Source organism: Lissotriton vulgaris, unplaced genomic scaffold (genome assembly GCF_964263255.1).
Source record: "Lissotriton vulgaris unplaced genomic scaffold, aLisVul1.2 SCAFFOLD_336, whole genome shotgun sequence".
Lineage (NCBI taxonomy): Eukaryota > Metazoa > Chordata > Amphibia > Caudata > Salamandridae > Lissotriton > Lissotriton vulgaris.
This window is the reverse complement of record NW_028249992.1, coordinates 483,246-507,326: the sequence shown is the minus strand read 5'-3', so window position 1 is coordinate 507,326 and position 24,081 is coordinate 483,246. Positions and strand designations below refer to the sequence as shown.

Here is a 24,081-nt window from a genome sequence, read left to right as displayed (position 1 = left end):
TAGCACAAGCAAATATGCATGTGTAGATTCTCTCATGCAGAAATCTGTTGTGCGAAACAAGTTCACTTTTCCACCAATAATTTTTTTCCCTACCCTGGAAGAATTTTTTTCTTCTGCCCTTGTCAGGAGGAACTTGTCAAGCTTCCTCTTTATAGGAAAATATTAGATGCAAGCTGATGAAAACCCATAAAAAATGAGTTAGTAGCTTTACACAGATGCAGAAGGGCATTCCTACCATGGGGCGCTACTGCTTACTACTACCTCCAGCCCCCAGTTTGTAGATTTGTGGAAAAGTGGCAAAATAAGGGAAATGCTAGTATTCAAAGCCTACTATGATGGTCTGAGCTCTGGAAGCTATTATCAGAGCTTGCTGCCATAATTTGTCGCTGCAATACATAGCACCAAGTTGACAAGTGGATTTTGTTACAGGACAAGTATATTAACCCGTTAGCTGCGGCGGCTATTCCGCTGCAGTGCTAAGGGGCATGGGGGGCCGCGCAGCGCTCCCGTGCTCGTTACCGAACCGCTCCGTCACGATCCTCGGGAGGGCTGTGCTTGTGACGGAACGGTTTCGTCACGGCCCCGCCTGCCTAATAGAACGCTCAGCGCAGGTGCGGAATTCGCGCCGCACAGGCACGGCGAGTTGGCCATGACGGAACTGTTCCGTCACATGCACAGCCCACCCGAGGCTCGTAACGGAATGTTTTCGTCACGAGCATGCAAGGGTGAAGAAAGCGGTCCTATGGACAAGTAGATATTTTAATAAATTCCACACCATTGTCTGAGTATTCATTGAAGCACACCCTTGCCCTGGTCTGGCATAGCTGTGTGAGCCTGTCATGCTGGCGGGCACAGCTCAGGTGTCTGGTTTCGATTGAGGTAATTGAAACCTGTTAAAATAAATCACCGAGCTACTCAGTGGAATCGGAGCAGTTTGGAGGAGTGCATAAAGTACAATGCAGCTGAAACGCTCACTTGCCTCAAAACGTGCAAGGTGGTTTGCTGCTCTATTCTTTCAGCCAGCAGCTATGTGAACCTTTTCCCTCCTCCTATGACAATCTTCCTATTCCATTTGAATAGAATTCTGGAAACAAGTGCAGTAACGTGAAGTACTTTGCAAGTTTTTAGCAGCGATATTTAGAGTGGGTATAACAATCTGTGCTAAAGGGTGGTTCGTAACTTTTACATAATGTCCTCTGCTTGTATAAGAGCAGGATTAAAATAAAGTGTTAAATATATATTTGTACAGTATTGATATGCCATTTTGGGGCTAGTTGCTTGGTTATGTAGTCCTTTTTTAATTGTTTCACTATGGCAGCTTGTAGTGTGAGCCAATATCCTCTTTTCATAAGTGATATTGGCACCCCATTATTACCCTGGAAGGAGTGGGTGAAACTATTCAAAACCTACTTAGTAGCTATAGGGGTGGACAAGTTATCATCTTATTAGAAACACATCCTTCTCCATAATTTAGCTGCTCAGGGAAGGAAAATCTTTAGAATTATGGGATGTAGCGAAGCTGGGCGTGGGGGCGGTCTGCCCTGTGCAGCACTGTTTTGGGGGGTGGAGGCGGTGGGCAAGTCATGCCTGCCGACTCATCACCCTGCCCCCTGAGAACAAGTCATCCGTCCCCCTCTAAACCCACGCTTGCACTGGGTGTCTGCCCCAGGTGTCAGTAGGTCTAGCTACTGATTCTGGGTGACCTTATGAGGGATAGGGATGATGAGCAACTAGATCTTTACCAAGAAACACGAAGCAAGAACAACATGTTGGACAAAAAATAAATGCTGTTCTACAACATCACAATTTTTTTTAGTAGAGTAAAAGACACAAACGAAAAATCAATAAGCTAAATTGCGGTACCTAGAGGCCTATCAAACACATGTGAACTTGGCGTGTTATGAGATTCCTTAATATAAGTCAAATTGGTGAGGTGTACTAATAATTTGAGATTTCAGGAGAAAATATTGGCTCATACCCCAGATCTGAAGGAAGCAGTATAATTCACAAAAAACATAGAATAGAATAATTTATTGCTCAGTTAATTAAAACCATTGCAATCAGCATATTTACATGTGAATGAACTTAAAATAAAACTTTTGTCTAGTAAAATATGACTATCAAACATTTCAGTTAGATTAATTTTAAAAATGTTCTAAGAGCTTACTTGAGCAAAAAAAAATATATATATATGTTGGAAAACGATTAGGCTTTCGGTTATCTAAATACTAAGTCATTTTGTGAGCTGGAAGAGAATAAAGAATAAAAGGCAAGCTCGCAGACTCCCTGCAGCCTTTACAGATTCTTTGGGGTTCGTAATCCATCCGTGGTAATTGTGGCTTGAGTTTGTGGTAGCGGCTTGATGGGACGGTAGTCGGAGTTAAAAAAACACAAAAAACATAGAGCACACAGTGGAATGCATAAAAGTAATAAAACCACCCAGTACCAATGAATCAGTGCAGGAAGTACATATTGAGGGGAAAAAGGCATGACTACGTTCTTGAAATGAAACAGAAAAGTAACAATATGAGGAACAAATGTAGGTCTAACCATGATACAGAGAAAACAAGGTGCTATAGATGCGCAAGTTCTATCTATTTGGCAACCAATCCCTGTTGCCTGGCTCGTCATTTTATATGCAGTAAGTGTAACCAGAGAGGTCACTATGCTAAAAGTTATGCAAAAACAGAGTAAACTAGTACATACAGTGGGGTTGGAAGAAGACTTAGGAGAGAAATTCATTTGTCCAAATTGATGCGCAGGAGTACAAACGCTTATCCCACTTGAAAAGATTGCTTTTGATGGGGGTGAAATTACCATTTTGCGTACTCTTGTTCACCCTATACCTTTATAGAGAAAAGGGTGGATGAGAAGTTTACAAAAGGGGTACAGTTTGCAAGATGCCAAAATAAATCCCAGTGGTTACAATAAAGATTCCATTCCTTTATGGGGTATGGCCACCATGAGAAAGGAGTTTAAAGAACAGTCCACTATTGGAAATATTTGTGACCGCACAGGATGGAGACATCAAAGAGAATTGGGAATAAAGCTAGACCCAAATGACCCTGAATGATTACTCCTAAGTGAGAGGTCGTACACTAGTAATGACGTTTGCAAAGAATTACCAGAATTGTTTAAAAACGAATTGGGTTGTTTATAAAACTAGCAACACCAGACTAAACTAAAAAGTAAGGCATTCCCAGGGGTACTCAAAGTGAGGACAGTTTGTCATCTAACGGAAGGACCCTTAAAAGAAGAAATCAAGACTTTTAACATCAAGCTAATTGAAAACTCAGTGGCTAGCGCATATTGTAGTTAACAACAAGGCTGGGGGTAGAGGGATCAAGTTATATGTGGACCTCTGGGACCTTAACTCCACCATTTGGGTATATCGTTTCTCTTGTCCTAGGAGAAACAATGTTGTGCATGATGGGTAAAGTTAATTATTTTAAAGCGATTGACCTCTCACAGGCATACCATCAAGTTGAGCTCCACCCAGAATCAAGAACTTGTACATCATTTAGAACCCCTTTCAGCACATATCGATATTGAAGAATGCCCATTGGCCTAGCTTCCATTTTTGTAGTCTTTCAAAGACTAATACAGCACATTTTGAAAGGCCTTAACAATGTTCTGGTTTTTCAAGATGTCTTGATTTATAGCAACTCAGAAATGGAACATAACCGGTCATTCTTGGCTGTACTAACAGAAGCTGGACTAACTCTAAAGTTATACAACTTTTAAATTGGGATGGGTTTGGTTGACTACCGTAGCCAAACTACCTCCAAAAATGGGATAAAACCGAAGATTGAATTGGTTGAAGCGGTCGGATGCAGCCTCACATGTCAAAGATGAACGCTAGTCATTCCTATGACTTGTTGAATACAAGTCTAAGTTTATAAAAATAGCGAGCAGCCCGTCCCGACGTTGTCCGGGTATGAATTGCGGCCGGCCAGTAGTATATTGTTTCGTAGGATTTCATTTCGATAGCATTTCTTATCTGTGACAGGCCTGTGGAACGCTCGGATTCACAGTGCACTGCTGATGCACTTAAGAGTGCGCGTTCAGTAGTGTGTGAACTCGAGTTTCCCTACTTTATTTTCCCTGCAATATTATATAGCGCGAACTCGACAACATGGCATGAGCACAATTTACATTACAGAAGAACACATTGATTTGTGGTAGGCACGGGGAGACAAAGCGATTTGCCTGGAATCACAGGATGTTGAGCTGATGCCGAGATTCTAATGTAGCTCCCCATCTCTAAAGTTCGCAATTCTAGAACTTGTGGTGGGAGGTGTGTCTAAAAGTGTATGTCGGTGCTGGGCATCAATGAGAGAGACCTGTGCATTTTTCCAATTGGTGGTGAAAAAATGAGTATGTTGCTGGAGATGTGGGCCGCCGTGCCACCAATGTACTTACGGGCGAGGGTAAACACCCATTATTCCGCAAATTTCTTTCCGCATACCGTCACTCTGCATACTTTCATTACGAAAGTACCATGACTCCGCAATGCCATTATAACGCATGGCATTACATTTTATATGCTTTTACCACGCATACATTTACAACGAAATTCGTTGTCAATGCATGAATGGTAAAAGCATGTGTTTTAAAAATGTCTGCATAAGGCAAGTATGGGTATAGGGGTATATGTTTTGGGGTACTGAGGTAAATGTTTTGGGGTGTTTGGGTATTTTAATGATTGAGATATAGTTTTGGGTTATGGGGTACAGGGTTTTTTTTAGGGTTCAGGGCTAGGTTTGGGTTTTGGGGTATTTTTAGGGTTCAGTGGTAGGTTTGGGTTTTGGGGTACAGGGGTATTTCATGGGTTCTGGGCTAGGTTTGGGTTTTGGGGTACTGGGGTTTTATTTTTTAGGGTTCAGGGCTAGGTTTGGGTTTTGGGATACAGGGGTATTTTAGGGTTCTGGGCTAGGTTTGGGTTTTGGGGTACAGGGGTATTTTTAGGGTTCAGGGATAGGTTTGGGTTTTGGGGTACAGGGTAGATTTATAGGGTTAAGATGGGTTAGTGTTTAATGGTGTTGGGGTATTTTATAGAGTAAGGGTGGGTTATGATTATGGGGTGCAGGGGTATTTAAAGTAGGAGTGGGTGGAATTGGCGCGAACTTGGTACAATAAATCCGCAATATTTCGTTCCGTCAGATTTCCAATTATTAAAACAGAAACCTCATATATTCAAGGTAAAATAACAAGTATTTCTACATGCTAAAATTTATATAGTCATTTCACAAAAGTGAAATTAGCTTCCAGCAAGCAGTGAGAGAGGTGATGATTTTGAGATCAAGCCCCTGCAAACCATTATGGGACAAGATTAGCAGTGGGAAGTGAATATTATAGTATCCAAATAATTCTACAAAGAGCTGCAGTTCACTTCGTTTTCCCCAGTTGTCCCCAAGAGGCAAATGCAATAGCATTTAAAATATTATACATCAAGCTGCAGTTCACCTCATGGTCCCTAGATGTCCCTGATGAGGCAAATGCAATAGCATTTAAAATATTACACATCAAGCTGCAGTTCACCTCATGTCCCTCGATGTCCCTGATGAGTAAAATTCTAAAACATTGAAACCCTTTCATGAATGCTAAAAATTATGCTAACCTTATCCCATAATGCTTTGCAGGGCCTTTCAGTTGTATTTTTGCCCATAACTGTGCTTGGGGTGGTTCTAAGAGAATGTGACCTCCACTGAATTACTATTTAAAGGGAGCAGGAATGTATAGAACCTGGGAAGAAAAAACAAATCGTGACGGAATGCCCCCAGCGATTGTCACACCCCCATCACACACCCACAGCACAATGCAGACATTTTAAATGTATATGGTGGGCGTCTGCATAGCCTATGTCCTTCTGCTGCAACTGCCCTTTCCAACGCTGTATTGGGTGTTTTGATTGGTGCTGTGGTTCCAGAGTTTACCTGGCCAAAAGGTGCAAGTTCTCTCTTTATAATAGTAGTATAGATTTGCAGGAAGAGTTGCACTGTTAAGGGAATTGCTAAAAAAATAAAGGTACCCACTTTGTATGGGATGAGCAGTTGTAAGATGTTTTTGAGAGTATAAAATAAGCAATAATCTCTGCTCCCACTGTCAGCAAATTTGATGTGAGGCAAAAAATTATACTAACAAAGGATGTGAGTACCGAGGGGCTTGGGGCCATTCTAATTCTAGTTGTGGATAACAGTGAGCTCGAGCATTTGCATCACGCACACTTAAAAGGGCTGAGTGTTAATATTCCATGATTGAAAGAGAGGCCCTTGCTTGTTATTGGGCCACCTTGCACTTTTTAAGTACTGCCTGTGGGCCTACTGTTCACCTTGCACACTGATCATACATTTTTGACTCACATTTTCTCCACCAAAGGCATAGAAAAAACTACACCACAGATTTCAAAATGGGTGTTGGGTCTTGAGGGGTATGATTACAGAATATAATCTATCCCTGGGTTAGCAGCAGATTGGCTCTAAATGTTGCCAATAGGAAAACATGTACCCACTGAAGAGTCAGGAGGGGCCAGTTTTGGAGATTACCATTCTTCTTCACTAATGCCCGCCAAGGCAATCGGGGACTGAGGAGGGTGATACCTTATCCAGGGTAAGAGACAAAGTTATGCAGGGAAGGCCTAACAAACCATATCAATTAACATATAGAAAGGCCAGTGCTGCCACTTTTCTTAAACCTTTTAACAAATGGGAACCGAATCAAACTAGTCCCTCTTAACCACTCTTTCCGTTTTGAATTGATCGGTTTTATTTTTAACAATTTTGAAAGATTTTTTCAAATAAAACACTTTACAAAGCTTCAATACATCACTCTTCTTCCCCAAAACAAGAAAATGTCCTATTGGACCTAATCAGTGTTCCCTTTGTAACAGACTCGCATCTATAATTACCCAATCACTCACACTAAAAGTGACCCATTTATACTTGTGTTGGACTCATTCTCACCTTCAAGTGTTCACACTCGAAGGCAGAGTAAGTGTTGCATGGAGTAATTTGGCGATGTCTCCCCGAAACAATTAGAGGTATCCAGTCCAATTTAAACAGAAAAAGTTCTTCTTTTTTGAGGACAACAAATCAAGATCAGAACACTATTCAATAATTGAAAATCTTCACAGACCCTGGGAAGTGGCTCCAAATCAGGTACGCTGCGCCTGGACTTTTTAAATGTTACGTGAGAGGTCTCCATGATTCTGATCTTTCGTCAGAAAAGAGATTTTGGATCCTGAGGAGAATCCCTCGAAAGAAGGGATTCAAAAAGCGTCACAACACTTTAGGCCAATCAAGCGAAGTTATCTTTTAAAGATTTGTATCGTTCTGCGAATTTATGATGGCCTTTGTTCAAATTTATTATTCTGTTTTCTAATCTGATTGAAAATTTCATGTCTTTTTCACAAAAGGATTTCGTTAGGGCATTTCAGGGAGGGTCTTTGTGTGAATGAAGAAAGGATGATTGTATGAATGTGAGAATGAGTCCCAACACAAGTATAAATGGGTCACTTTTATTGTGAGTGATTGGGTGATTATAGATGCGAGTCTGTTACAAAGGGAACACTGATTAGGTCCCATAGGATATATTTTCTTGTTTTGGGGAAGAAGAGTTGTTAGTGATGTATTGAAGCTTTGTAAAGGGTTTTATTTGAAAAAAATCTTTCAAAATTGGTAAAAATAAAACAGATCAATTCAAACGGAAAGAGTGGTTAAGAGGCACTTGTTTGATTTGGTTTCCGTTTGTTAAAGGGTTTAAGAAAAGTGGCAGCACTGGCATTTCTATATGTTAATTGTTATTGTGGCGTGGCCTTGTTGCATGTTAGCCAAACCCTTTTTTGGTAATTCTAACAAACAATATGGCCTAACTGAAGATTGCAACGTTTGTGAGGAATTGGGCAAAAACTTAACATTTAAGAGAAACTAATCAAAAGAGACCAGTTAATACTTCCTAGGAAATTGTATTATAGAATAGCTGAGTTAGTGTGTGAAGGGCACTCAACCCAGAGCTTAACCAAAAGCAAAGCCAGAGCCCATTATTGGTTCTCAGGCATGGATACCCTGTTGGAGAACATGGTGAAGAACTGCATAGCCTGCGCACAGTGATAAATCAAAATGGTTAGGAAGAACCTTATTTCCCCAGTAGAAGTACCAAGTAAACCATGGGACAAGTTTTCTATAGACAAAATTGGACCCTTCAAATACATGACATGGTATGGGAAGTACATGATAGTCTTAATAGACTATCATTCTCCATGGATAGTAATCAGAGTAGAACACTCCATTACCATAAAAGTAATGAATGAATTGAGGGCATTCTTAACACAATATTTTATAATGGGGTACAGTTTAACTCGGAGGAGATAAGACTTCTAAAATGTTTAGCTATAACCTGTTTAACCACCGCTCTGTACTGTCCTAGAGCCAATGGTTTGGTAGAGCGGACCAATAGAATGGTTAAGAGAATCTGGATCTTGCCACGATATCTGGGGCATCTTTGTACAAATCAATACGGGACATTTTCTGGTCTTACCATACTACTCCCAACTCTGTCCCCGGTATCTCTCCATTCATGTCACTCAAAGGAAGAGGACCAGAAACCAAACTCAAGCCAAATTAGTTGAGGAGGGCAGCCAGTAGGGATCCAAAGGGGGTGTACCTGGGTGAACGAATTAAACTACATAAATAAAATACAGTGCATACCATAATAAAAAAGAGCGTTTAATTAAGCAGGCCTCGAAGATTGGTGACAAGGTAGTAGTTCTACTCAGAGTCCTGCAGACAAAATAACCGTGTTATTCTGAGCCCAAATGCATAACACCGGTATGGAGAAATGGTGTAGAGCTGGACAATGGAAAGACATGGAGCATGGATAGGATATCCGGGTGCCCTGCCACTTCAGTTAATTTGCCTGGTGTATTGGCTTGGAGAAGAGACAAACGTAAAGATAATGGTAACACTAAACCAAATAGGAACAGTAGGAAATCAACATAGTTCAAAGATTGTCATGTGATATGACCAAGCAGTGTTTTACGCTATCTGTAGGGTTATCTACCACCCCAATGGGGAGATGAGAGCACAGTTGAATTTATAGTTTATAGCAACTATAAGATTTATTTCTACATAATAAGCGGTTTCATTTTGTTTCCTTTTTGTAAAGAGCACCATGTCTTGTATTTATCCAGTTATGTAATGTGTCCTACATAAATGCATCCTTTTGTTAACACCTACTTGACAATGGGCTTATTCCTAGTTTCAACCCATTTGGTCTTTCTCTATCCTCACATTTCCCAGTTCACCCTTGTGTTGTATCCATAATGGAATGGCCAAGCGTCTGCCCTATAATGTTGAGAACAGAATGCTGAGATTGTTGTGAAATGACTTGTCGGTTGGCAATGAAACTTCAACTGTAACCAGTGCCTGACTTTGATTATATCAAAACCTCTTGTGATTAACAAATGCTTCCTTTCATATAATACTTAAGTTACTCAGAGAATGGACTCTGGTATACTTGCTATGTTTTTTTCCTCCACACTGCAAAGGTTATATCACTTACTGCTGTGGTTTTGCCTTACTGCTGTTTGCGGTCTACTACATCCCTCCATCTTTGTGTTTGCTTTGTTCGCCCTAAGTTGGCAGGGTATGCCCAGACATGGCTCTCTTGTTCACTTTGCCACTGGATTCAAGCTAACCTGGCTGATGAGGGATGTTCGCCCGAAACTGGTCCCAGGATGCTTGTTTCCGCTCCAGGGAAGACTTGGCTTGGAAGTTGAGGCTGGACTGTTCCCATGAAGCACATGGTCAAGACTGATTTCCATATAGCGGAGTCTGAACTGGGGTGGTGAAGTGTACTAAAGAACAGTGATGGATTTAACCCAGATCTGTGACTGGGGGTGAGTGCCTGAAAAGTTTCAGCGCTCCGGCCATCATCCCCTTGTGCTTACTACTGCTATGACTGTCTTCTTACTATGGTTTTGATGCCTTACTTCTGTGGGTTTATCTTTTACTACTATGATTTGCCTCAATACAGTGGAGGGTTTATCGCTTCTGTGTTTTACTGCTGTCTTTCATTTACTCCCGATTTTATCTCCTTACTGCCTTGGTTTTGTGTCTTAGTGCCATGGCTTTGTCTTATTGATGTGGTTTTGTCTTACTGCTCTGATTTTTGTCTCCTTAGTTCCTTTGTTTTTGTCCCTTACGGTTGTGTTTTTTGTGTCTTACAGATGAGTTTGGAAATGCCAAGGATGTGGAGGATTGCTGGGCCTGCCAGCACTGGGTCACCACAGGACCCCAGGGTGAAGCCGTGCTGGCGGTGAAATACACTGGCTGCTATGTCTCTGTGGCGGTATTTGATAACTTCTGTGTATTTGGTTGAAAGTCCAGTTGGTTTCCTCCTGGGTAGTTTTCCCTAGTTTAGTACTCTGTGCTCTTGAAGGAAGCATGAAGTCTTCTGTAAGCTTTAGTGCCCCCCTTATTAATTGATGGTATTCCTAATGAGCATACCTTTCCAGATCACTTACAATTGCTAAAATGCTTATGGCTTTAATAAAGCACTTTCCTGGTTGAATAAAGTGTGTAATCCCCTCTTACTCATTGATCTACTTGAAACTGGGTAGTTTGTTCCTCTAGCCACATAACCTACACACCAAGTGTGTCTGGCTCTATTTCCGTAATACTGCAAATATTATCCAATTCCTACCCGTGCCTTTTCACGCGGGGGCCTTTACAACTGTGACTACCTGGGCTATAATCAGGGCCACTAGGATCATGTGGCAGTATGGTCCACATTTTGCAACAAGTTATTTACAAAATGCTGTGATAAAGTTCAAAGTTTGCAGCAGGTGAAGTATTGGCAAGGGTGACGAGCCCAAACTTAAATAGCACAGCCATATAATATCACAATTCCTGTTACCATGACTAGAACTGAGTGCCTTTGTCACAGTGGCACCTCATTACTATCCTCTGACTTCTGTACTAAATCTAGCTCTTGAGGTCTGTCGACCTGCCTCAGTCACAGGACTGATTCTAAATTGTGAAGAATTTACATCATTGCCACTGAACTTTCGTCTTTATCTTTCTACTTTGGATAGGCAGTTCTCATTGACTGCTTTCTAATACTTTTGCTTCTTACAGGAGAACAGTTTTTACCTCAAAGTGAGAATCCTGCAGCGGTCAGCGTCTCAGGAACCCGTTCTTTTACAAGATATTGAGATCACGTGCCAAAAGCCGCTCCCGGGCTCTTGGGTAAGGCTGCTTCCACCGCCCTGGAATGTTTCACTAAACACTCCACCACAACAGGAAGTGTCGACACAGACTCCCGGGACCAGTGAGTAATCTTTGGCATTTTTACTTTTTGGGGGGGGGGGAGGGGAGGAGTTGTAGTTTGGGTAGCAATTTGGATCTCACAGGTCGTGCATACATATCAGATTAAGCTAGCATACAGTATTGCTATATAATATGACTTCTAAATCTTACTGTGGAGGTAACCAGTTTATTTTTTGATCAATGTTTAGATGAGAAGACAAACTATTGGGTTGCACCACCTATGTTTTCTTGCAGCAAGTGAAAAACTACAGAAACATTTTACAAAACCAGAATCCAAAACTCGCCCTTATTCTAAGAGGTTCCTACAACAGTTTTGATTTGCTCAAAGTTCAAAGTTATTCCACTATCGCGCACTCTCCTAAATATTGGATTTAAATTAGAATAGCAAATTGTCTAATTTCTAATCTGCGAGAAATACGAGGTTGACTGGAATTGAGAATTAAATCCAGGTCTTAACTTTTGAAGCAAGATATTTGAGAGGTCCGGATTTTGTCAATCTATACTTTGGAGCCTGTTTTACACAAAACAAACCATTCTACAAAGAAATTGTTTGTTGAACCTTCACTTGCGCCTAAAATTTGGTTAATTGGACTTTGACCTGATTTAATTGACCAATAACAGTAGGTTTAATGCACTTGATTTAATACTCCATATGCAGATCATGAAATTAATCCCTGGCTAGGGCATGGACTAGCTTAGCTCTGAATGCGGATTCCATTTTAGAATGGAGGAAAGTTTCACAAAGCAGTTTTGGAAAGATGGGCTTGTTAACCTGCCACAACTCATGCATGTTGAGTAATTGGTGATGGATCCTGGTCCGGAACCACATTTCACTGATAAATTGTCAAGTCAGTGTTTTCAGAGTCTGGAAATCTTGTTTTTAAAAATATTCTGTTTCATTTATTTTAGTTGGAATAAGACCCTCGTTTTATAACAATAGGAACAATTTATTTGTATGGATGATTTCAGAGTTTACCTTCAACCATGATACATTTGCAGTCCACTACTCTGAATAGGACACCTTTACAAAGGATCATGGGTTCTGGTCTCTGGTACCTCTGCTAGGCATCCCCGATTATAGTTTAGTTCATTGTTTCACATCGGTTGGGAGCCAATTTTTAGTGGGTCATGAAAGTCCAAGAAATGAAGATTCCTTTAAATTTATGTATTTAAGTATTTAACTTTTAACATTTGCTGTGCTTCAAAGACAAGAGGTCAAAAATCAGGATTTGTCTTCCCCCAAATCGCTGCTGCTGATTTTTTTTTTTTTAACACGGTTTACAAACTCCTCTCACTTTGCAGCCAGAGAAAAAATAAATAAAGGGAATTTCAAATATTGTTAGGGTATAGTGTGCGACACATAAAAACATGTAAATACCCTTAACTAACTATACACATTCAACAGTTAGTAAAGCAAAAATGAAGCACATTTTTTAAAAATTCTAAAGTGTGATGTAAGCAAAGATTTTAATAAGATCAAAACAATTTAAGACACTTGATGATACACAAATTATAAATCACAAAAATCCAATTTCCACACATTTGTGTGCAGTATAGTTTTATCAGTAAAACTTGATGTCTGTGCGATTTTAGTCACCATTTCAATGGAAAATGGGCTGTCTGTGAATGACTGAAAGGGCACACAATGCTTTACTTGCATAAAAAAATCGCCCGCCTCATGTCCATTAAAGCTAGGTGTGTCACAAATGATTGTCGTTTAAAAAGTGGGTTGTGGTTCTAAAAAGTTTATGAACCACTGGCCAACTTTTTTTTTTTTCTTTTTTTAGATCTTCACCGACGGAAGAAATAATATAATTGAAATATAGCGGCATCCTTTCAATCCAGTAAATTCTAGAAAAAAGTACTCCAAAAAACAGAACATTTTCCCTGCAGAATAAGGGCTTACACAATCTGGCTCTGATGGGCCTTCACAGGTGTCTCAAGGGTGGAATTCAGTCCCTGAGCCAGTCACCTAGGAGTTCCTTACCTGAAGAGTTCTGTTGTCACTTAAAGGAGCTCAATCGTTTTGTGGTTAAATTACTAATGTCGGGACCCTGAGAGCGGCTTCGGCACTTGAACATGTAGGCAAATCACTTAACCTGACTGTGACTGAAAATATAAATGTGTAATTTAGAAACCTGCTGCTGTTACCCTCAAATCTCATGTCTCCACTAGTTCCATCTCAACTGCTTCTGCCTCAGTTGTTATTCAGTCCCCAAAGCTAATGCAAAGTACCCCAAGATGCTCTCACTGCAATAACAATGTAAATATTGTTACCGGTAGATTGTATGATCCTTCATGTCAAAATGTGACCTCCACCAATGCCATGGCTATTGACACTAATTGTATCGGAAAGGAAGCTTTATGTGGGAGGCTTTATTTGTGACGAGTCATGTGGGCACTTCAGCAGCGTCATTTTCTACTAAATCTGTGTATGGCCTTTTATTTCAGTTGGATTTCATGTATTGACTTTGTGTGCTTTCAGCCATGGGTAGCCTAGATTATTAATCTAGTCCCTCTAGGCCCCTCTTGGTCTCACCTGGCCAGAAGAGTACAGTACTTAGGCAAAGGTTCTTGGCATCTGCTGGACACTCCTCTAGCTAGGACTGCGTGAAAATGTACACTGTGCAGGGCCTTGCAGAAAGGCCTTTTTAGGTCGAGCCTGGGCAGCGTACGCGCAGCTCTGCGGGACATCCTGTAATCAGGTAGGGACTTAAAGCTCTGCCCATATTTTTATTTGGCAAGTCATTGTCCACTGTAAATTTCTGCTGTTCATTGGTCAATAGGCTTAGTAGTTCCTCCTTCGTACCACCTGGTTTCATTTTGTAACCTCCCATGGCAACACCCCCTTTTATGTGTGTTAGTCTGTAGGATTTAATTGCAGCCTCCGAGCACTACTTTCTCAAATAGCTTTGTCCTGCCTGCTGTTGCGGTCAAGACATGCTCTCCAAACTTTTGTTAAAAACAGTTTGTAGCCCACGTGGCAAACACATTTGTAATGCAATAGGTCTTGCAGCTGTGGGAGTTTAAGCTACTGGCATTGTAAATGACCATGCTTTTTATTTGTGTTTTAAAAGCAACACATAAATAAAAGGCATTGTCATTTACTCTCGTAAATGGTAGACCTACTGCATTGCAAATGCTTGTTTTAGAAGTTCCCAATAAAGGTAGTGAAATATTACGAAGCTCAACAATCTTGACTTGCACTTACGTAACAAGGCTAAGGTTTATCTATGGAAGTTACAGATCACTTACTCAAACTTCAAGAGTATTAAAATCCTCAGTTTTTAAAATGGATCTGAAAACGGCCATTGAACCATCTGCTGCTTGTTTTTTTTTTTTTCTTCATCTTTTCTTCTTCCTTTGTGTCGAACCTCCGGAAAGTAGAATGCTGCAAGCTTACTGAATACGAGGAACTTCTATTTAGGCTTGGACTCTCCCGCAACGAGCCCGTACTTAATCGCAAGGGTTGGTGTGGAGGAAAATACTCGGATACATTGAACATTTGAATGGCAGACTCAATATTTTTTTCTTGTATGTTTTATGACTTTATAAGAAGTAAAATTCTTTTTTTATTCCCAGTCAAGATTCAATTGTGCAAGAAAAAGGTATCTTCTCCGCCTCCAGGATGTTTTCTCAGTTTATGGGTGAGGGGAAAGGAAGTCAGCCTAAATTGTATCCAAATTAATTGAGTTTAAGAGTTCCATTGGAGACGAGTAGCAGAGGACAAATGTGCTTCAACAATCGGAGCTTGCCTTTTTTACCCTTGCTATGTGAAATATTTGAAGTGCATAATAGCCTTGCTGTGCAAGTTACAACCAGTCATTGGACCACGCCTTTCTAAGTCTTGTCTTCTGGGCAACTTGTGTTCTATCTTTTGTGAGATTTATTGCTCACTTTCAGTGGGCTTGGAGCCCGCCCATTGCTTACCATTGGCTGGCTTCATTGTCACTCTTGTTTCTTTGCATCGTATTTGTTAGTGTCTTTGGGATTTCCCTCCTCTTCTTGTTTGACCCTATCCTGGATCATTGATGGATTACTTATCTTTCCACTGCTCCCTTTTCATGGACTACTTTTTTTGTTTAAACATCCTTCCAGAGTGCATGTGTTTTCAGTGTTTCCTCTCTCGTGTACTTCTCCCTTCTGCCCTGCTAGCTTATATTAGTCTTATGCTGCCCCTGTGCTTCTCTCCCACCCTCTTCCAAGATGTCCTTGTGTGCTTATCCCCTTCACAGCTTTTTCACTCGTGCTTCTCTCCCCATCTTCAAGTTGTGCGCTCGTCCGTTTGCTACCCCCATGTTCTTCTGTGTATCCTCATACCCACGCCCCATGCTTTGTCCTCCCAAACTCCTGTTGCCCCCTAGCCCTTAATGATTATGCTCACTACCATCTGCTCGACTTTTTACCCACTAATTCAATCCAATTCATCAAACCAAAAAGAAAAAGCATAGGCCCCAAAGGTGACGCCTATCAGCTTTTCCAATGTTTCCTCAGTAAAGGCTCTTGTCGGTCAATGGGGGAGCAATAAAACCGTTAGGACATTTATCAATCATTACAGCCAGTGTAGGCTGGTGAACGTTCAAATATGTGTGGCATAAATACCTACACTAGATGGTCCTTAGAGACCGTAATGAGCTAGGTTGAGTTTGGGGGTCCTCACCTTCCCCCAGGACTTGACTCCAACTACAGCATTTATATGGATCAGCAATTGGATAGATGAGAGCACTCCTGGGTGTAAATTTTACATCAATCTAAAGGAGGTAGATGGTGCAGATTGGTTAATTCTTCTGAGTATGAGGAAGACACAGTATCCGAAAGCGCTGCTCTCACAGCATGAGGGGCATCTCCAACTTGCACTCGATGAAAAGTTGTAAATAAATTATTCACTTCTTAATAAATTCTTCTCAATTAACTTTGAGTTGACACATTTTCTTTGATTATATCGCTCGTTATTCATGCGTAATGGTGATTTTCACTTGATGACATAAATGTAATTATACATATATTCATGTGCCCAATGCATTTTGGGCTGTTGCCCTTTGTCACTGGCTTAATTCTGAAACATAGAATAAACTTGAATTCAGTACTATGAATGGCAGACTTGCCATTACGCACAGCGTAATTACTGTTAGTGCTGTGTGTAACAAAAAAGAATGGGGAACATTCATGTCAAATGAATGTTGGTAACAGTGAATGGAAAGTCCGCATGCAGGAGATATCGGTCGAGCTTGGTGAAAAAATTAAAATAAGAAGTGCATGGTAAAAGGTGAACTTAATTATGAACAAATCAGATAACAAATCGGATAAGTCAATTAATCTGTCAGTGTGTTCTTATGTGGGCATAGTCGGATTTAAAAAAGTTACAATAAATCAGCGTCTATACAGACTTATATAAACAATATCGAGATCATAATCTACTCCCCAGAGCAGATTTGATTATCACTAACAGTAATTACGCTGTTGTTTTAATGGCACGTCTACGTCTGCCATTCATAGGAATGAACTAGAGTTTCTTCTAGGTTTCAGAATTACGCCCCTGATGAAGGGCATCTCCCCGAACTGCATTGGGCACATGAACATATGTATAATTAAATTTGGCATCAAGTGAGAATCACTGTTATGCATGAATAACGAATGATGCAAACAAAGAAAATTTGACAACTCAGTTAATTGAGAAGAATTTATTAAGTGAAAAATTTATTTCAATCCTTTTCATCAAGTGCAAGTTGTAGTCTCTCCTCATGCTGTGAGGACAGCGCATTTGGATATAGCTACTGCCTTTATGCCATTTTCTTAAGTTATCGAACACCTCAATGGTTCAACAAGTTGATATTAGGAGGCACAATTGAAATATACTAAAAGGTTAGACTGCAACTGAGGAATTATGTACTTCACTGGCTTTCAGACTCTGATAGTTAATTCAATTGTTGGGAGAGAACAAGGTCTATATTGCAGCCTTTGATATGCCTGTGCTGCGTCAGTAGTGACTGACTGATCTTTGACAATGCTCCAAGAATAGAAGGAGAATTTTATAAACTGCATCCAGAACATGCCCTGTGCAGACCGGGCCACTGTTTGCCTAATTTACAAAATGCAAAAGCACACTGGCATAGTAAGGCCTTTTTGTGCCCTAATGCCAGCAAGAAAATGTGGCCTCCCTGTCCCAGATTTGCTGTTAAAACAATGAAGAGGGCTCATCACACTACCGGGTCCCAGTGCAACTGCATCAGTAGCTACACTCCTTTAATCTCAAGTGCCTGCAGCTCCTCTGCTTCAGTTTTGTCTTTGCATTCTGGTTTGTGTGGTGGCCAATTTCAAAAAGAAATAAATGGGATCAGCATCAAAACAAAAGCAGTCAGTCGCATGGAATCTGAAACTTAGAAAGCTCTGTAAATAGATGCAGTCTGATCCTTTCACCAATTTAGCATACGGTTTTTACCACAGGTCTTTTAATATACAGCCCAGATTAATTCACTAGTTTTATAGATGGGTTTAATTGCAGGCTCACATCCTCGCTAGCCACTGGCCCAAGACCTCCCACCCCACTGGCTTTCATACTGCGCTCACTCATGTATATAAACATATTCATGCACAGCCATGCACACCATGACAATCCTACTAACTTCAGTCACCGGCACATAGACAACAACCCCAGACTCCACCCTCATGCAAAGTAAACTGCCAACGATGGGGTACCTGGGGCAGACCTCTTCAGCCCGAGCTGTTCTACTCTTCCAGCAGGGCCCATGATGCTCGAATGGCATAAATCTGGCAAGCAACTCATCAGAGGTAGGTCGAAGAGCTTCTACCTAATCAGAAGCTGGCATAGGGGTAGAGGTAAACTCCTTTTTAGGTCTCTGCCTATTCCATTCCGCAGGAATAAATAGGATGAGTCTATTGCGGTGAAACCAAGAGTTAAACTAAGCTCTCCAAAAAAGTGGATTTCCACGAGTGCATGTGCTCTCGTGCACGAGCTTTTGTCTGAGCCGCCTGCCTCCAAGAGCTTCACATCCAAGCCATCTGTTACTTCCCCAGCGTGGTGCCACCAGCAGCTTCACTTCAAGGGGTTCCGCTCCGCCCCCTGCTGCATCAAAGGCTTTCATTTCGCGGTCGCTGAGTTTTTTTATGCCCCTTCAGGCCACAGACTTGCTCCATTACTTGCGTCCTATTTTTTTTGTGATACAAGTCACATCATAAGTACAAAGTGTGGCGCCCGACTTGTATTTTGCTGTTTCCGTCATTGCATCTAAATATATGATACAAGTTTCATGCTTTTGGTACATTTCATTTCTTTTCCTTTACTGCGCGCAAACACGCAGACCACAGCCTCTCTGTCAGCTGCACGTTCGTCTATTCCACCCCCCCCCCCCTCACTCATGCACGCTCTTCGCTCTACATTTTTTTTTTTTAGGTTTAAAGCATTTTATTAACACAGAAACATAGGGAGAGTGAACAGGAGGTTAGGATTACATGCATTTAAGCGAAGGAAATGAGCATGATACTACGAGTGCGACGGTGGACTAGTCCGCTGTGGAAAAGGAAGTAACAGCAAATGAAAAAAGCTAAATATAATCAATACCTTCAATCTGAGCATAGTCAACACCATCAGTCTGAGCAGAAAGTAATAAACGGTAACACAAAGAAACCCAACCCACCATCCCCTAGAACCCCCCCCAAACACCCCAGCTCACCCCAACTCCCCCCCCCCCCCCGTCCAATGCACCGCTAATAACACTACCTGCCCCCCACCGCACCCCCCCTCCATAAACCCAGCCCCGCCACCCCTCCTAGTCTGCTGGAATCACCGGTGGCGTTAACCTTAGGAGCCTGAGGTACCTCGGCCAGGTGAGTTCCCTAAATTCCGTAGTTAAAAGCGCACGAAAGGGTTGCCACAGCTCATCAAATTGGTCTATCTCCCCCGCTACCATGAGTGACAACTTTTCCATACCCAGCACATGCCAGAGCCTGTGCAACCAGCCAGTGATGGAGGGGACCGTGGTGGTGAGCCAGTGGATTAGGATGTTCTGAACCGCTGAGACCAGCGCTATCGCGATTTGCCTGCCCCTGCGGAACTTCAGCGGATACATCAGGCCATTAGGAAGGCCCAGCAATACATACGCCGGAAAGCGCGGCAATTCAATTTCAAAATGCATATCAACCTCATCCAGAACCTCCTTCCAATAAGCAGCCAACAAGGGACAATCCCAAAGAATATGTGAAAGGGTCCCCACCTGACCACAACCCCTCCAGCACTCCTTTTCGATATGCCTGTTCATCTCGTGCAGTCTCTCTGGGGTGTAATACCAGTATGTGGACACCTTGGTGAATGTCTCGGTGAGGCCAGTGTGATATGCTGAGTGTCTCGCACGGTGTGCAATCTGGTCCCACTCCTTATGGCTAAGTGTCCTACCTAATTCCCTGTGCCATCGTTCCCTGCCCGGATTATAGTAGTGAAACGGAGGGGGCTGTAAGAACTTGTAGAGATCAGTGATCAATTTGGCATCGGAGGCGCGGGTCACCAGCCACCGCTCATATGGTGTTATCTGACGATCAGCTGTGTCCCGCACCTTGGGCTGAAGCGCCCAGTGTCGGACCTGCATATATCGCAGTCTATCCGACTCCGGCAGGTGGAACTCCTGTTGAAGTTGCTGAAAGGGGACCACTCCCTCCGACCCATAAATCTGAAAGAGCGCTCGACAACCCGCCGTCCTCCAATGGGAGAAAGCGCCCGGCTCCATCCCTGGGGAGAAATCAGGATTACCTGCTATGGGCGTAAATGGCGAGGGGAACGTAGTGAGTTCCCGCACCTCACAAACTGTGTCCCACACCCTCAGGGGAACCCGCGTGACAAAGGAAGCATAAAGGTTGGGGGGGCGGTGAACTCGGCGCAAGAATGGAACTTCCTGGAGGGTACGCCCTGCCACTGCCTGGTCCTGAAAGAGCCAATGCTTATCGGATTCCCACCTGCTCCACTCCACAAGGTAGCGCAGCTGCGCCGCCTGAAAATATTTCCGGAGGTCCGGAATACCAAGGCCCCCCCGCCTCCGGGGCAAGCGTGGAGAGAACCCTCTTCATCCGCGGCTTACGGCCTTGCCAGACAAAGCGTGCGATGTCAGCTTGCGTCTGCCTGATCCAACCCACTGGAGGCTGGAGCGGCAAGGCTCGGAAAAGGTATAGGATCTGGGGCAGAATCGTCCTCTTGACCGCAGCAATCCTGCCAAGACAACAGGCCTTTGCTCCAGCGGCCAAGCTCCTCCTTGATCTTCTTACTAAGAGAGGTGTAATTAGCCGTCACCATCTCTGGCAACGTCGGCGCCAGCAGAATCCCCAGGTATGGCACCAGGGAAGATGACCACTGCATGGGAAAGAGCCGCTGAAGGTCCCGTCTAGTATCCGCAGCCAGAGACACATCTAGAGCCACCGACTTGCCCATGTTCATTTTGAAACCAGCCACTCGTGAAAAAGCATCCAACTCATGGATGCAGGCGGGAAGGGACCTCCTGGGATCATCCAGGGTCAGCAGGATATCATCCGCATAGAGACTGACCGTGTGAACATACTGCCCCATCTTGATCCCGATTGCATCCGGGTTTTGGCGGATCCTCTGGGCAAACTGCTCCATGTAAAGAGCAAAGAGGAGTGGGGAAAGCGGGCACCCCTGCCTAGTGCCGCGCTCGATTGCAAAACTACGGGAGCTGCACCCATTGACCCTCACCGTCGCTGAAGGGTACCTGTAACAATTGAAAACCATCGAGCAGAATTTATCACCGACGCCCAGTTTCTTGAGCACCTGCTCGAGGTAAGGCCAGTGAACCCTGTCGAAGGCTTTCTCAGCATCCACCGCCAGCAGCATCCGCTCGCCTGGGATCCGCGAAGCCTTCTCCAGAATGTGCGTCACTCGCTTAGTATTGTCGACAGTCTGTCTGCCGGGCACAAAGCCAGCCTGGTCGGCCTCAACCAGACCCGGGAGGTGCAGGGCCAGCCTGGATGCCAGAATCCCGGTGTACAACTTGAGGTCGACATTCAGGAGCGAGATGGGCCTATACGAGCCACATAAGGCCCGATCCTTCCCAGGCTTCTGGATCACTGAGACTGTTGCTCTCAGGAGATCCGGTTGGTATGGCTCCTGGTTCGGAGAAGGAGTTAAACAGCCGGGCGAGGATAGGGGCCACAACCGGGCAAAAGGTTTTGTAGAACAGGGACGTGTAACCGTCCGGGCCCGGGGATTTCCCGTGCTTAAGTCTGGCTATCGCAGAAATCACCTCCTCAACGTGGATATCGCGCTCAAGATATTCCGCCTGAGTGGGATCCAGCGCCGGAAGGGTCACGGATTCCAGATATTCCACGGCTTCCCGCGACGAGGGGGGCTCCCCAGCGTACAGCGCCTCATAGAAACCACAAAAAGTTTCCGCCACCGCTGCATCACCAGAAACGGCCACCCCGTCCGTACCCAAGAGTTCCTTCACCACATTGCGCTGTTGCGCGACACGGAGCCTGTGTGCCAAGAGTTTGCCACACCTATTCCCCCCCCCGTGTAGAATGCGTGTTTCAGACATAACGCTGCGTATTCCGCCCTGTCCATGTCCAGTGCCGACAGGAGCTTCCTGGCAGCCTTCAACTGCCTCCAAACCCTTGGAGCACCCGTACGGCGGTGGACCTGTTCGAGCTCCCGGACCTGGGAAGTCAGCTCCTCCCTCTTCCGCTGCCGCTCTCTGTTTTCTGCCGAGGAGATGGAGATGAATTCCCCCCTGAGGACCGCCTTCAGCGCCGCCCACTGTGTCGCCAATAAGGTGTCTGAGTTACTGTTGTGTGCCTGGTATTCCCGTATTGCCTCCTCAATATGTTTTACAACTGTTTTTTTGTGCAGAAGGGTGTCCCTAAGGCGCCACACCCCCCGAGAGGGGGAGATCGCCGGCCACGCAAACGTACCCACGACTGGCGCGTGATCAGTTAGTGTCAGGACCCCAATGTCCGCCGCCGTAGCAGCGGCATGCATCGGTCCACTAACCACAAAGTAGTCCAACCGTGCGTAGGTCCGGTGCGCATGCGAGTAATAGGAATAATCCTTATCTGTAGGGTGGAGGGTGCGCCAAAGGTCATGCAAATCCATGTTGGTGATTCGGGCCTTCCCGGCCTGGGAAAGTTCCCCAGTCTGCGGGAATCGCTGCGCTGACCTATCTAAGGCAGAATCGAAGACTATATTTAAGTCACCCCCTAGGATAACATGACGATCGGGGGAGGCAGTTACATCCACCAGCACCGAATCTAAAAAGCGTTCTTGATGATCATTCGGGCTATATAAGGAGCCAATGGTAAACGATGTGCCCCCTAGGCGGAGGCGGTATGCCAAAAGCCTCCCCTTCTGTTCAGCAAATTTATACAACACTTCCCCCTTGAAGGAGCTCACCAACAGAATAGCCACCCCCGCAGTCTTGGACGCAGCAGAGGAGAAAAACTGGGTGGGAAACCTGGCAGAGCGCATTCTGTGACAGTCACGGGACAACAAGTGGGTTTCTTGCAGGAGGCATATATCAGCTTGTGTCCCCTCCAGCAGAGACAAAATCGCCCTACGCTTTACAGGGTTATTCAGACCCTTAACATTAAGGGTCACCACCTTCAGGGACGACATATCTCCCAGAGTCCGGAGACGCTATGTCGCGGGCAGGCAGCCGGCGGGGGAGGGGCGCAGGGCAGCAGCGCAGGACAAGCAAAATAGGACCAAGCGTTAACACAGGAAATATCGGATGGTTCCTTCCCAACCCCTAAACACCCGACCCCACCCCAAACGAACCAATGGCAACTAGCCAAATTCCAACTCAAACACAAACAACCCATTGTCCCAGTCAAGTCCCAAAACGGACAAGTCTGCAGAAAGTACCAAAAGTGGACGTCCGGCCACTCGCCTTCCCCGCTCCCCCCCAGCCCTCCCTCCGACCCCCAAACCTGGCACCGAAGAAGCTATGTCCATCTCCGCCCGGAGTGAGTTTAGGCCGTCAAGGCCACACCGTTCGAGGCGGCCGAGTCCCTGGCCGCTTCTCTCAGGGCGCTGGCCATGTCCGCTCTGATGGTGGGCGAGTCAGGCCGCCCAGCGCTCGCCGCCGCTCTCCTTCTCGCCGACCACCGTCGTCCTCCTCTATCTGGGCGCCTCCAGGTCGGTGTCGCTCCATCCTCTTCAGTAGCCGTGAGCCCCAAGACGCCGGAAAAATCCGGCAAGGAGCGCAGCTGGTGCAGTACCCCGTTCCAACGGAATATCAAACGAAAGGGATGCCCCCAGGAATACGGTGTCTCGTGCTCGCGCAGGAAATCGGTTGCAATCTTGAAGGACCTGCGCTTCTGCAACGTGATGGCGACCGGTCTTGATACAGCGCCACAGGTCGCTCTCGGAACGTCAATGGTTGTTCCCTGCGGGCCTCGGACATCATGCGCTCTTTCACCGGGAAGTCAGGGAGGTAGGCCAAGATGTCCGGCGGAGGTGCCGCCGACTGTCGCTGTCGGCCGACTCTGTGGGCCCTGTCGATGCGGATCGGGAAGTCCGCGGCCTGTCCCAGAATTTCCCGGAACAAGTCCTGCAGGTAGCCCACCAGGTCTGTCCCCTCATCTGCAGACGGTACACCCCGTACCCGTATATTATTCCTCCTCGACCTGTTCTCCAGGTCCTCGTTATGGGCTTGGAGTTCAACATGTTGCTCCCTGAGACGGAGAACGTCCTGTTGCAAATGGACAATCTCGTCGTCCCGACGTTGGGCCGCCGCCT

General features: G+C 44.4%; 1 protein-coding gene across 1 annotated transcript in view; it reads left to right on the top strand.

Moving 5' to 3' along the window:
• The window catches only part of LOC147663430 (zona pellucida sperm-binding protein 1-like), a 112,815-nt gene that overhangs the window by 17,829 nt on the left and 70,905 nt on the right, over positions 1-24,081 (top strand). Inside the window, exons 2-3 of the mRNA XM_086950465.1 lie at positions 10,226-10,347; positions 11,136-11,328. Of these exons, the coding sequence (XP_086806591.1) occupies positions 10,226-10,347; positions 11,136-11,328 (315 nt within the window). The remainder of the gene's footprint in view (positions 1-10,225; positions 10,348-11,135; positions 11,329-24,081) is intronic.